Source organism: Amblyomma americanum, chromosome 1 (assembly GCF_052857255.1).
Source record: "Amblyomma americanum isolate KBUSLIRL-KWMA chromosome 1, ASM5285725v1, whole genome shotgun sequence".
NCBI classification, from domain to species: Eukaryota; Metazoa; Arthropoda; class Arachnida; order Ixodida; family Ixodidae; genus Amblyomma; species Amblyomma americanum.
Genome location: NC_135497.1, coordinates 357,493,486 through 357,508,456, shown reverse-complemented (window position 1 = coordinate 357,508,456; position 14,971 = coordinate 357,493,486). Strand labels below are relative to the sequence as shown.

Sequence of the window (14,971 nt, the reverse complement as noted above, 5' to 3'; positions counted from 1 at the left end):
AAAGTTTAATTATTTGAAAATGCCTGTTGTGCCATTCAAATTTTTTTTTGTGTGCCAGAAGTATTGGAAATATTCCGTACGAAAGTATTCGAAAATAAATTACTGCGGGCTTCAAATTCGCCTCCAGCCAAAAAATAAACACTATTCGCACAAGCCTACAGTTTAAGCTTTGCCTCATGTCTACATGTTATTCGTGTCCAAGGTTGCTGTTGGGCAGTCTTAGTCCAATGCGTTTTAGTGGCATACCTCTAAGATGGAGTAAATTTTTAATATAGAAGCAATCAATCACAGAAGCTTCATGACTGAATAAAAACCAAGGACCGGGTCAAATGTATCTTCAACAGATAAACTTGTGTGGAAGCTGCATAGCTTTCCTTTGTCGCCGTATGGATTCATTTGGATGGACACTAATGAGCAATAGCTCCCATTTTATATAGCCTTCAGTAGGTCGCACACAGATGCAGCAATGTGAAAATACCGAGGATAAACTTTGTGACATTGGGGCTGCTTGATGGGACGTATTTAGAGGTCAATTACCAGGAAAAAAAAATGAACATATTCACGGGAGCTGATTATGTCTCCATTTCTCCTTCGTCCTGCCCGCTGCGTAGTTAATTTCTTGCAAATCCTGTCAGTGAAAAATAATAATGGGAGAACAAAAAACTTGGAGGACGTTTAAGCTTCTCCTTTAAGAGCAGAATGCGATAGCGTTACCGGACCGCCGCCGCTGAGAGGCAGCTGCTCTCTTTCATTCACGCAGCGCGAAGACCAACACGGACAAGAGGGGAGACACCACAAAGCGCTTACTTCAACGTTTATTGGTGCGTGCAGCTTATACATATACAGCACAGCGCGCATGCGCAGCAACGAAAACGACACGCAAAGAGTCAAGTTAAGAATGGTAGTGGCGCCGAATTCCACGAGGACACACCCTTCATCGGTACAGGAAAGGAACCATAAAGCTAAAACCCAAAAAGCAAGATATCAGAAGGCAAACAACAACAAAAACACACTATTTCAAAACCTCTAAAATGGAATTCCCAAGAAACGACGAATTTTTTCACTCAGAAACACCGATGTTGTGCGGACAAAGTCATCTGCTGCTTCTGCGATTTCACCAGCCTCAGCTATCTCTCTGGCAGATTTGTTGATATACTTCTGGAGTATTGTGGTCCTTCCCAAGAAGGGACTACGTTCTTTGCGCTGTTCGCAGTCACGGCAGTGTATGCCGAGATGACGAGGTGTCCCGATGACGTTGTTGTTATGTTCCATGAGCCTCTCGTTCGGACATCTGCCCGTTTGGCTGATGTAGACTCAGCTACAGGGCAAAGGTATTGAGTAGACCACGTTTACTGAGCCACTCTGCAAACGGTTTCTGGTGCCTATAACAAGAAGTTATCGCTCACAGTGACGGTGGAATTCACCTTCTTACACAAATTGGACAGCTTCATTGTTGCGGAAAACATCACATGTGCACCTGCTCTTTTTCCTGTTTCTTTGAGATGGTGGGCGATGGAGTATATGTATGAAATAACCGTCAAACTTATTCTCCTATCTGTGTCAGCCCCACCGTTGTTTGGAACCATATTCTTGCTTTCACTGAGCATGCTTTCGGCAACAGGCAACAAGACTCTACACGTCCAGCCTGAACCGCTAAATCGGGTCACGTGGCTAGAGAACGCAGAATCAAGTCGATGCGTACACGATTTCGCGAGAACATCACAAAAGCAAGACTTAAGAATGGCTCGTTTCACTAGTTTGGAGTGGGCTGAACCAAACAGAATATCCTTTACGAAAGCCTACCTGATCATTTGGTTGATTAAAGTCTAAGGTTGCCTTGACTCTGTTAGTGATTACCTTAGTAAATACCTAGTAGGCAACGGACAGTAAGCTGATAGGTCTGTAATTTTTCAAGTTCTTGGCCTTTCCTTTCTTATGAATTAGGATAATGTTTGCGTTCTTCCAAGCTTCGGGTATGGTCGAGGTTATAATGCATTGCGTATACAGGATGGCTAGTTTTTCTGGCACGATCTCTCCTCCGCCCTTCACCAGATCAGCTATTACCTGATCCTCACCAGCTGCTCTTCCCTTTTCATTGCTCCTAATGCTTTCCTTACTTCCTCTTTCGTTACTGGCGGAATGACGCATTGATGTGCGCTACTGTCTCTATCATTAACGTTGACATTACATCGGCTACTGTATAGATTTCTGTAGTTCTGTAGAACTCTTCGGCTACTTTAACTATCTTATCCATATTGCTAATGACATTGCCCTCCTTGTCTCTAAGCGCATATATCTGGTTTTTACTTATGCCTAGCTTCCTCTTCACCGCATTTAGGCTACCTCCGTTCTTGAGAGCATGCTCGATTCTATCCATATTAAACTTCCAGTTTGGCATTCTTTTGCAGTTCTAAAAGGCCTTCGGAAGTAATTAGGCAAGCAAATATAAATACATGAACAAAAAAATGCACGTTAAAGAACTCCAGGTGGTCGAAATTTCCGGAGCCCTCCACTACGGCGTCCCTCATAGCCTGAGTCACTTTGGGACGTTAAACCCTCATAAACCAAACCAAACAAACAAATGCTTTATCTCGCGCGACTCGTGTAAGCGTGCCGGTGATCTGATTTAGATCATGTTTACAGGCGTTACAAGAACTTGGTCAAGAGAAAAAATAACAACGATAAAAAGACGCAGGACCAGGAGAAGACACGCACACACACCGTCGCCGGAAAGAAGTTGATGGCCAGGCTTTTATGCAGCAGCGGTACACAACAACGTTCCGGCGCAATTTACTTTTTTTAATTGCCACTTGCACATGCACCTACACAGAAGATATGCTCGGGCATGCACCTACGCAAAACATACGTATCATTCATGTTGTATCAGTCGAGTTTTCGCTTTCGTGTTACCCTGGTAGGACGTGAATGGCCCATACTGGGTTAACGAAATTTCCGGCTTGCAGGCGCCGCCATGCATTCGCTTCTCCATTTCTTAGCTTCTTATCCGGCGGTGGCACCAGTTTTCTGTCCTGTAGTTCACAACAATTTCGGAATATGTTTGCGCTCGCTCGTCCAGGTTCCGACAGTCCGGCGGTTCCACGGTTACCGGAAGCAAAGAATATGGGAATGCGCTGACTACCCCGGAGTCGACGAAGATATTGATAGCAGACAAAGCTGGGAATCCCTGCTGCGCAGCGAAGAACCCGCTCGGCAGAAACAAGTTAATCCGCCTGGCAGCTGAGGCCGCGAAGAGATGAAATCTCTTTGTTAGCCTTTAGTCACGGAGGCTCTGGCCACCGCCCTCCAGGCCTGCTTGCCGGGGGCGGTGAGTAGTAAGGGGTCTCCATTTCCGGTGGAAATAAATGCTGTCATCCATCCATCCTGTCGAGATTTCCAACACGTGAAAATGTCGAGACCTGACCTTCGCTGCCGGCGCACTCCGCGGCGAATTTCGTTCCGCCGTTTTCTGAAGCTGCCGATATCTCGAACATGCATGGTGAAAGTCGAAACTGCTCTACACTGCTTGAATTATCCATAATTTCCAAAACATAGTCCTTAAAAGCCAGCTGAAGCAACGCGCTACGCAGCAACGCCGTCGGTGCCGGCCGGAGATCCCCGTGGATGACGTCACGACAGTCCCGGCCAATCGCGGGCAAGAGCGGCGTTCGCTCGGCGCCCTGGGGCGATGGGGCTCGTTTTCGTCTAAAAAACAGCTTTTTTTGCGTTTATTTCCGCTCTTTTTAAATGAGGTATTTTTTCAGCCTACTAAAAGCTATAAAATGACGTAGAGAAGTAAATTTTTTTCGAAAAGTGCTTCAGCTTCCCTTTAAGTCTTGCTTTTGTAATGTTCTCGCGAAATCGTGTGCGCATCGACTGGATTCTGCGTTCTCTAGCCAGATGACCCGGTTTGAGAGGTTCAGGCTGGCCCTGTTCAATCTTGTCATCTGTTGCCGAGAGCATGCTGAGAGAAAGCAAAAATGTGGTTCCAAACAACGGGGGGGCTTACACAGATCGAAGAATAAATCTGACGGTAATACCTTATATGCACGCCATCGCCCACCATCTCAAAAGAATAGGAAAAAGAGCAGGTGCACATGGGGTGTTTTCCGCACCAGAGAAGCTATCTAAATTGTGCAAGAAGGTGAATTCCACCGTCACTGTGAGCAATAACTGCACTGTTAGGCACCAGCAACCATTTGTAATGTGGCAAAAAAAACGTGGTCTACTCAGTACCTTTGCCCTGTGGCCGAGCCTTCATCAGCCAAACGGGTAGATGTCTTAACGAGAAGCTCATGGGACATAACAGCGTCATCGGAACATCTCGTCATCTCTGTATACAATGCCGTGCCTGCGATCAGTGCAAAGAACGTGGTTCCTTCTTGGGAAGGAGCGCAATACTTCACAAGTGCAACCGTTGTGCGTAAACTTTCGAGACTGATTTATTTACTTCTCTAAACATGATTCATCAAAACAAATGCTAGTGCGTATGTGCAGTTCCATCTTTTCGGGATAGCCTGAGCTATTTATGCTGTAGGCTTAACGCCTCAGGAGCGAAGGAACAAGACCACTGCTGCGAGCCGACACCAGAACAGAACTGCGAGCCGTAGCTGCATGAACCACGGCCAGGTGCCGTCTTTATGTTCTTCGCCAGGTGGCGCGCGCTATCCGGGTTCCCGGCGCCCCCCAAGAGAGGGCGCTACAATGTTATTTGCTGTAGGAGCCGCTAGATGGCAGTACATGTATAAAAATACGTTGTCACTAGTCGTCTGCGCATTCTACTGTGAGTGAATGGGGAGAGATGGACGTCCACCTCGAACAGCGTGTAAACATAAAACTTTGTGTGAAGCTTAGCAAGACAGCCACAGAGACGTAAGAGCTCCTTCCTGACGCTTACTACAACGAGACATTATCGCGGGCGCGAAGTTTCGAGCGGCACAAGAGATTCGTTTCAGGGAGAACGGCGGTCGAAGACAACACAAGGCAGGGGCGCCATTCAACCTCACGGGATGAAAACAACGTGGCTCGGATCAGGAAAATCGTGCAGCAAGACCGCACCATTACAGTCCGCAGGCTATCAGATGCTGTCGACATTAGTAAGACAACATGCCACCAAATTTTGCCTGAGAACTTGAGGAAACGAAAGCTGGATGCCAGACTGTATATTCCAAAATACGCGATCGGAATTGAGACCGGGAAACTGCTCCCCCCGGCAGCATCCGCCATATTTAACGCGCGCGTGACGACAGAAGGTCATGCATGCAGCAACGTCATATGCTATCGTTACTGGAATGCGCTCAACTAGGTCTCTTGTTCCCTGTACTTTCGTGGACGATCGATATAGAAGTCGTTCCTCATATATATGAGAGTCTGGGGCCGCAAAAGCGAAAACAGTAAATTAGGTATTCGTCTGCATAGTTAGGGTCCGGTCACACTAGACAGGTACGTGCAACGCTAATCGACGATCGACGGAGAAGTCAGGAGGAGGATCTGTTCATTAAAGCTGGCAGCCATTAGTTCCGGGCAAGACTTGTGCAATGCATTAGAAAGACAAATGTTTGAAATGCCCCTGCAACAATTTTAGAATGGGCAGAGCCATACGGGAGCAGTGGCGTGTTAGCGCGTGGTTCATACTTCCAATATACCTGTGTGTCCTGCAATAAAAGTCCGATATGAAGAAATCTGATGCTATCATCTGAAGGCATCTCGTAGGTTAATTATTCCAGCGGCGATAAGTCTGCGCTGCGAAGGTTAGTGTGTCATTGGCTAGAGCTTTAAATGAGTCCGAGTTATAGTCAAGGAATATTAGGAAGTCATCTACGTACCTAATACCTTGGGTACATAAAATTCAGTGAGGTGACAGTTAAGGCCCCTGTCAGTTTGAGCTAAAAACAAATAAGCGAGAATGGAGGCGATAAAAGATCCTATACATATCTGTAAAAAGATAGAATTTATATAGGAACTTGTTGTATAGAATGTAGTTGTGACCTCTAGACAGGATTTTGTGCCAATGTTTCGGGATTTTTTTTTAACACAAAAGTATAATTCTTTCTTTCAGTACTTGAGAATGCGCTATGGGGACAAAGTTGGATTGACTTCCTGTGTGCTCTACTTCTTTTTGAGTGTAAGTACTGTTTGGATCCTCTAGGATAGTAAGCGTTGTGACAAAATTTTACTCACTGATTGTTCTTTATGTCGGCATCTTACAGCAGACCATGGGTGCGGTGGCGATATTTCCCGCAGCAGCAGCCGTTGCAACAAGCAAGTGCACATACAATGTCGTTGCATCTGTAATAACTAAAACTACACACACCCAGCAATTTCTGACGTGCCCATTCTGTTCATCTGAGGTCGCTTCAGTAGCGGCTTTTTGAAAGTCTGTTTCTTGCGGATAATTTTATGGACTTTGTTTTTTTTTCTGTCTAGAAGTATGTCTTTTATCATATTGCTGAAATATTGATAGGCACCGGAAATCATTCAATCGTTCATGTAATTCGTAAAGGGTTTTATTTGGTTGCTTTATCCCGAGGCATTTCAGGTAATTTTTTTTCTAATCTGCTTGCAACTGTTTTCTCAAACCAAGGCTTGGTGTAAGAAAGACAGTGTTCGCGTAGAATTTAAATCCGCACAGTAAATTCCGGGGTCTGGTAAAATGTATATGAATTTATATCTCGCCCAGAAATTCCGCACATGCTTTCGCGGCAGTGTTGAGTGCAATACGAATATATAAGTTATAGTTCTGATATCCATTCCTGAACACCACGTCATTGTTGCAGTTTTCGGCCTGTCGGCCAACTGGTGTAGTTTCACTATTGGTTTAGCCGGCTGCATCTACACCGCGTTGGTAAGTCAAACTTTCTCTTTTTTTTGCATTGCGACCGCGAAAGAACGCCTTGCAGTAGGTCTAAATGCTTGTGATTAGATGCCTCCGTTTATGCAAATAGTGCAAGGCGTCTCTTTCAGCAGTACTTGGGGCAAACATCTCAACAAATATCAGTTTAATGTGCATGGAGAAAGTGTAGCTACGAATTTGATTGCCAAACGTGCAAACAACAGCATATAAATGAGACGACTATGGGACGATCCATGGAGGTCAGAAGATAAATGGGGTTCCGAGGTTCTGACAAAGGAACGGAACACAGTGGTTCGTCTTAACCACTAATAAATGAGTGTGCAGACAACGCGTAGCACATTAAACAAGACTGAGACTGATGCATAAAAATCCTTGAGAATATTGTTAAAGGCTACCTAACGCGACGCCTTCGAGTGGATGATTTCAATCTGAACAAGGTAGCAGTCTCAGTGCTCCAGAAACTTAATTTATTGTGTTGAAGCGCAGTAAGCGACCTTTCATTTGCTCTTAATACTTAAATCAATACAGACACTTTATTTTGACAGCGTGTTTCCTTCTTTGCAATGACGCGTGAGTCATTAGTACGGAAATATTACACGTGATATTTGCCTACGACCACCTCATAAGTGATAATTGTATTTCTTCTCTCATGCTTTTTCGGTGTCGATTTCATCGGTCGAAGGATCGCTGTGATGTGCAATTTCACTGTCTGTGACGGGAGGTATGAAAAATTGCGATATGACCACAGCTGTTTCATTCCTTACAATTTTACCTGTTGAGGCAGGGTGCCTTAGGGGTTATAGTGAATTGAAACGATGAAGCAACGATTATATCGCAGTTTTTTGTGTGCCTCCCGTGACATCTACAGACCTACCTTTTATGTCGCTGTTGGGTTTTTGAAAGTGAAACCGAGAGAGCACATGAGAAAAAATTTCTGGACACAATGTTTCCGGTTGATGATGAATACCCCGTGGTGATCCTTGTATGCTAACGTCTTACGCATCGTTAAAAAGAAGAAAACGAGCTATCAAACATTTGGCGCATGCATTCTTTTAAACCACATGTGCAGGAAAGCTAGAGTTGACAAGAAGCATTTATTGCAAGAAATCGAACCTGTGTTTGCGTGCAGAGCAGGTCAGTGCGCCATTGTGTGAGTCAGGTAAGGCATGAGGGCGAAACCAGTCGGCAATTTATTGAGTTGATTTGCTGAATGCATGCCGTATCTACAGCTACATTCTTGTGCCCCTCACGATATTCACGCAGCAACACCTTAAGTGGCCTAGAGACAGTAGCAAATGCCGATTCACCGTGCACGCAAGGGTACTGAACTGGTGCTGACTCCAGCGTTTGTCTGGCTACAAATCCGGTGGATTTATGCGCAGCTTGAATGCTCTTCTAAAGTCGATGCAATGAGAGTGCAATCGCGAACAGTTCGCAGTATTACAAATGCATTTCTGGGGCTCAACTAAGTAGAGTAAATTATAAGCTTTCTAGCGGCAACTTGTTTTTGTTAAGTTATAAGTTCGCTATTCCAGAAAACCACCTTGTCTGAAAACGCATTAAGTGTCGTACAATCAACTGAATTCCCTTTAAGGGTTGTACCAAGTACCGAATTTTTTCGCTCACTTTATGCCAGCCGCGATAGCTATCAAGCAATTTCCCTCGGCCCCTGAGCCGAAGGTCACGAACTTGATCCCGTCCGCAGCGGCTACATTTCCGTGGAGGTAAAATAAGTTTAAAAAAAGCACATACGTTCAATGCGACTCATGCGGCGGAGTATGCGTTAAGATTAGTGTTCCTCCCGGACAGAGGAGCCACAGCCGCTGACCTGTTCAGACGATGCGACCAGGTGGTGCTATCCAATTCATCAAACCGGCCGCCATGGTAGCTCAGTGGTTATTGTGCTCGGCTGCTGTCCCGAAAGACGCGGGTTCGACCCCAGCCGCTGCGGTCGCATTTCGATGGAGGTGAAATTCTAGAGGCCCGTGTACTGTCGATGTCAGTGCACGTTAAAAAACCCAGGTGGTCGAAATTATCCGGAGCCCTCCACTACGCCGTCCCTCATAGATTGAACCGCTTTGGGACTTTAAACCCTATAAAACCAATTCCTCAATCCCCGTGCAACACGCCGTACCGCCTCTCCACTCTCCCAATTCAATCCAGCAAGCACCGTGTCACACGGCCTACCCACTCTCCCCACCCCTCGACTTTCATTGGCAACCGCGGTTTCGGCTCTCACGCTCTCCCCTTTTCCTTTCCCTTTTCCTCCTTCTCCTCTCTTCAGACTGGAGAGGGTATTTCCATCTTTTCAATTGTCCTCCTCCCAGCCGGTGCTTCACAGGACAACAAGAGACTTTTTCTTGCGATAATAGCGTTCTAATGCTAACGAATTAAACAATTTGCATATGATCAATGCGATCCATGCGGCAGAGTATGCGTTAGCATTAGTACCCCCCACAACCTCCCTGTACGCCATAACTCCCCTCCACACTCCCCATTCCTCGACTGTGATTGGCGACCGCGATTTCCCTCTCGTCCTCGTATCACTCCACCCTCTCTCTCTCTCCCACTACTCCTATGCCTCCCTTCTTTCCCCTGCTATTGGAGGGGAGGACTAGGTGTAAACCTAGAGCGCGCTAAGGTTCAGAAATTTTTGGGTGTGTGGTTTCATGACACCTTCTCATAGAATGTTCACGGGTCGCAACTAGCGGCCGAGTTAAGCTAGACAGAAGGCTGTCGTCATAAAGTAAGCCCATTGGTAGCACAGTGCTTTAGAACCTCACTATATTATCCGCTTTTCTACTCTAGAATGTCTTATTGCTCGCTAATGTGGGGAACAACCATGCAGGGCAATTTTCATAAGCTGATTACAGAAGCGAGTCTATTGCATATTTAAAAACTACCATGGAGATCCTCAGTATTTATCGACATATCATATTCAGAAAGTATTCACTGGTAAAAGCTGACGAATTATACTGTTTTAGCCCTTACATCTCCAAAACAACAAATTCAACAGCGCAGCAAACTCCTCGGTGGAGTATTGCTTTCACACACATAGAAAAAAAATCACTATATTCAGGACAAATTACGGTAGGGGAACACGTACATTTTAAAATACCGTCTCTACTAAATCGCACTGAAAAACTATGTGATTTCAGCAAGCCAGTTCCCAAAAAGGTATTGAAGAATGTAATATAGCAAGAAAATATTGAATTAATTTGATTTATTTTTCTTGTGCTTTGCCAACATTTATGGCCTTTCAGTGTTGCTTCTTTTTCCCCTTTTGTCCCCTAAGAAGGGAATCAATTGTTCGCATTTGAGGTTTTGTATGTTTCTGATGCCTGTCTGCTGAAATGCACACATAGCAGATGCCTTTGTCGGGCTTCTTGCCTTTTGCCTTTGCTCCGGTTTCTGTAAATCAGAATGCAACAAATAAAGGAAAATTAAATCTTGTTTCTCGACTTCCATGCGCGAACGCATGATTCCAAACATTGGTAGGCGTGGTATGGTACGGTATAGTATGGCATGACATTGTATGGCGTTGTAAAGTATCGTGCATTATGTGGGGTTTAATTTCCCAGAGCTGCGCATGGCCCGTGGGGTACGGCGTGGTGGAAGACTGAATTAGAGTACCTGAGGTTTTGAACCAAAAGACGCGGATTCGATCCCGGCCGCGGCGATCGCATTTCGATGGGGGTTAAATGCTAGAGGGCCGTGTACTGTGAGATGTCAGTGCATGTTAAAGAACATCAGGTAGTAGAAACTTCCGGAGCCCTTCACAACGGCGCCCCTCATGACCTGAGTTGTTTTGGAAGTTGAACCCCATAGACCATAAACCAATACCTGAAGTTTTAACAGCGACAGCTCTTCAGCGCCCGTTCCTGGGTCTTGCGTCGTAGTGGTAGTAGTAGTCCTAGAAGTAGGAGTGACCGGTGGGTGTGTTGCCATGGGAACTACTAGGAGGGTGGTTACCCAAGAAGGAAGAAGGTTTGCGAAAGTAGAGGAAGGCGTAACCGTGCGGTGCTTCCCACCAGAACCATCCGGAGGGGGGTTACAATGAAAGGACGAGGACAAGGCGACAGCGTAGGGAGGCGTAACCGGACTGTAGTTACCGTAGGAAATGTTCATAAGGAGGTTACCTGGGAAGGAGGGCGTGGCGGGAGCTTAGGAATCCGCAACCAGAGGGTGATTAACGTGGAAGAAGGAGGTTATGGCAAGCGCCTCAAATGCGTGGCCGGAGAGTGGTTACCATGAAAGGAGGAGGGTATGACTAGAGCGTCAAATGTCTAACCGGAGAGTGGTTACAGTTGAAGGCGGAGAGTACAGCCAGAGCATCCAATACCTAACCGGAGGGTGGTTAAAGTGGAAGAGGGGGCACTGCGACAGATTGAAATGTTTAACCGGAGGGTGATTACCGTGAAAGGAAGGCATGACGAGAACGTCAAATCTCTAACCGGAGGGTGGCTTCAGTGGAAAGAGGAGGGTATGGCGACTGTGTACAAAGGCGCAGCCAGTCTGGTTGCCACGCCAACCGTTCGGAAGGACGAGGGTATGGCAAGAGCTGAGGAATCTTCAAGCAGAGGGTGGTTACCGCGAAAGGAGGAGGGTATGGCGAGAGCGACAAATGCCTAACCGGAGTGTGGTGTCAGTGGAAAGAGGGGGCCCGGCCAGAGCTTCAAATGCGTAACCGGAGGGTGGTTACTCTGAAAGGAAGCTATGACGAGAGCGTCAAATCCCTAACCGGAGGGTGGTTTGAGTGGAAAGGGGAGGGTATGGCGATAGTTTAGGAAGGCGTAACCAGAATCTGGTTGCAACGCGAGCCATTCGGAGGGAGATTAGCTCGGAAGGAGAAGGGTGTGGCGACAGGAGAGGAATCTTCAACCGGAGAGTGGTTGAGGTGGAAAGATGGGGCACGGTGAGAGCCTCAAATGCCAAACTAGAGGGTGGTCACCGTGAAAGGAAGCTATGACGAGAGTGTCAAATGCCTAGCCGGCGGGTGGTTTCAGCGAAAGGAGGAGGATTTGGCGACAGTGCAGGAAGGTGTAACCGCAGGGTGGTTACCATGAAAGGAAGGTATGACGAGCGCGTCAAATCCCTAACCCTAACCAGAGGGTGGTTTCAGCGGAGAGGAGGATATGGCGACAGTGTAGGAAGGCGTAACCAGAGTCTGGCTGCCACGCGAACCATTCGGAAAGAGATTACCTCGGAAGAAGGAGGGTGTGGCGAGAGCGGAGCAATCTTCAACCAGAGGGTGGTTACCGCGAAGGAGGAGGGTATGGCGATGGCATGAAATGATTAACCGGAGGAGGGTTTGAGTGGAAAGGGGAGGATATGGCGACAGTGTAGGAAGGTGTAACCAGAATCTGGTTGCCACGCGAGCCATTCGGAAGGAGATTAGCTCAGAAGGAGAAGGGTGTGGCGATCGGAAAGGAATCTTCAACCGGAGGGTGGTTACAGTGGAAAGAGGAGCATATGGCGACAGTGTCAAAAAGCGTGATCAGAGTCTGGTTGCCACGGGAACCGTTCGGAGGAGATTACCTCAGAAGAAAGAGATTGTGGCGAAAGCGGAAGAATCTTCGACGAGAGGGTGGTTACCGCGAATAGAGGAGGGTATGGCGAGAGCGTCAAATGCCTAACCGGAGGGTGGTTACAGTTGAAGGAGGAGGGTACGGCGAGAGCTTAAAACGCCTAGCCGGAGGGTGGTTTCAGTGGAAGAGGAAAGTATGGCGAGAGCAGTCAAATGCATAACCGGAGGGTGGTTTCAGTGGAAAGAGGAGGGCACGGTGAGAGCATCAAATGCCTAACCAAAGCTTGGATTTAGTGGAAACAGGAGAGCACGGCGAGAGAATCAACTGCCTAACCTGAAAGTTGTTTCGGTGGAAAGAGGAGGGTACAGCGAGAGCGTCAAATGCCTAACGGGAGGGTGGTTGCAGTCGAAAGAGGAGGGCACAGCGAGAGCGTCATATACCTAACCATTGAGTGATTTGAGTGGAAAGAGGGGGGCACAGCGAGAGCTTCAAATGCCTTACCAGAGAGTAATTTGATTGGAAAGAGGGGGCGCAGTGAAAGAGTCAAATACCTAACCGGAGGGCGGTTTCAGTGGAAAGAGGAGAGCACGAAGAGAGCAGTCACATGCATTACCAGAGGGTGATTTCAGTGGAGAGAGGGTGGCACAGCGAGAGCGTCAAACGCCTAACCGGAGGGTGGTTTCAGTGGAAAGAGAGGGGCACCGCGATGGCGTCAAATGCCTAACCGGAGAGTGATTTCAGTGGAAAGAGGGAGGCGCTGCGAGAGCGTCAAATGCCTAATCAGAGGGTAGTTTCAATCCAAAGATCAGTCCACGGAGAGAGCGTCAAATTCCTAATCGGAGGTTTAATTCAGTGGAAAGATGAGGACATGGCGAGAGTGTCAAATGCTTAACCGGAGGGTGGTTTCAGTGGAAAGAAGAGAGCATGTCGGGAGCGTCATATGCCTAAGAGGAGGGTGGTATCTATTGAAACAGGAGGGCACGACGAGAACCTCAAAAGCCTAACCGGAGGGTGGTTTCAGTGGAAAGAAGAGGGCATGGCGAGAACCTCAAAAGTCTAACCGGAGGGTGGTTTCAGAGGAAAGAGGAGGGCACGGCGAGAGAGTGAAAGGCAAAAGGGGGTCGTTACAGTGGAAAGAGGAGGGTGCGGTGAGAGCTTCAAATGCCTAACCGGAGGTTGGTTCTAGTGGAAAGAGCAGCGCACGGCGAGAGCAGTCAGTTGCTTATTCGGGGGGTGGTTTCTGTGGACAGAGGAGGGCACAGCGAGAGCTTCAATTGCCTAACTGGAGGGTGGTTTCAGTGGAAAGAGCAGGGCTTGGCGAGAGCTGTCACATGTTTAACCGGAGGGTAGATTCTGTTGAAAGAGGAGGGCACAACCAGCTCTTCAAATGCCTAACCGGAGCGTGGTTTTAGTGGAAAGAAGAGGGAACGGCGACAGCAGTCACATGCTTATCCGGAGGGTGGTTTCAGTGGAAAGAGGGAGGGGGCGGCGCGAAGGCGTCAAATGCCTACCTGGAGAGTGATTTCAGTGGGAAGAGGGGGTCCCTGCGAGAGCGTCAAATGCCTACACAGAGGACGTTTTCAGTAGAAAGAGCAGGGCATGGCGAGAGCGTCAAATACCTAACCGAAGGTGGATTTCAGTGGAAAGAGGGCGACAAGGCGAGAACGTCAAATGACTAACCGGAGGGTGGTTTTAGTGGAAAGAGGAGGGCACGGCGAGAGCGTCAGACGCTTAACCGGACGTTGGTTAAACTGGAAAGAGGAGGGTATGGCGAGAGGGCAAAATTCCTAACCGGAAAGTGGCTTAAGTGGAAAGAGGAGGGCACGGCGAGAGCGTCGTATGCCTAACCGGAGAGTGGTTTCAGTGGAAAGAGGAGCGCACGGCGAGAGCATCGAATGCCAACCGATGGGTGGTTTCTGCGGTAAGAGGAGGGCACGGCGAGAACCTCAAAAGCCTAACAGGAGGGTGATTTATGTGGAAAGAGGAGGACACGGCGAGAGCGTGAAATGCCTACCCGGAGGGTGGCTTCTGTGGAAAGAGGCGGGCACGCCGAGAGCGTCATATGCCTATCCGGAGGGCGGTTTCAGCGGAATGAGGAGGGCAGGGGAAGAGCAGTGAATTGCTTTAACGGGAGGGTGGTTTCAGTGAAAAGGGGAGGGAACGGCGACAGCAGTCAATTGCTTTAACCGGAGAGTGGTTTCAGTGGAAAGAGGAGGGCAGGGCAACAGCAGTCCATTGCTTTACCCGGAGGGTGGTTTCAGTGGAAAGAGGAGGGCACAGCTACAGGAGACAAATGTCTAACCGGAGGGTGGTTTCAGTGGAAAGATGAGGGCACGGCGAGAGCATCAAATGTATAACCGAAGGGTGGCTGCAGTAGTAAGAGGAGAGCGCGGCGAGAGCAGTCAATTGCATTAACCGGAGGGTGGTTTCAGTGGAAAGAGGAGGGCACGGCAAGAGCAGTCAATTGTTTTAACGGGAGCGCGCTTTCAGTGAAAAGTGGAGGGCACAGCGAGTGCGTCAAATGCCTAACCGGAAGGTGGTTTCAGTGGAAAGAGCAGGGGACGGCAAGAGCAGTCATGAGCTTAACTGGAGG

General features: G+C 47.9%; 1 protein-coding gene across 2 annotated transcripts in view; it reads left to right on the top strand.

Moving 5' to 3' along the window:
- LOC144115598 (sodium-coupled monocarboxylate transporter 1-like) overlaps nt 1-14,971 on the top strand; it is a 76,352-nt gene that overhangs the window by 2,248 nt on the left and 59,133 nt on the right. For both annotated transcript variants that reach the window (XR_013311467.1, XM_077650017.1), the window contains exons 2-4: nt 6,056-6,121; nt 6,207-6,258; nt 6,774-6,841. Coding sequence is in view for 1 of the 2 variants with exons in the window: in XM_077650017.1 (XP_077506143.1) it covers nt 6,056-6,121; nt 6,207-6,258; nt 6,774-6,841 (186 nt within the window). In the remaining variant the exon portion in view is untranslated. The remainder of the gene's footprint in view (nt 1-6,055; nt 6,122-6,206; nt 6,259-6,773; nt 6,842-14,971) is intronic.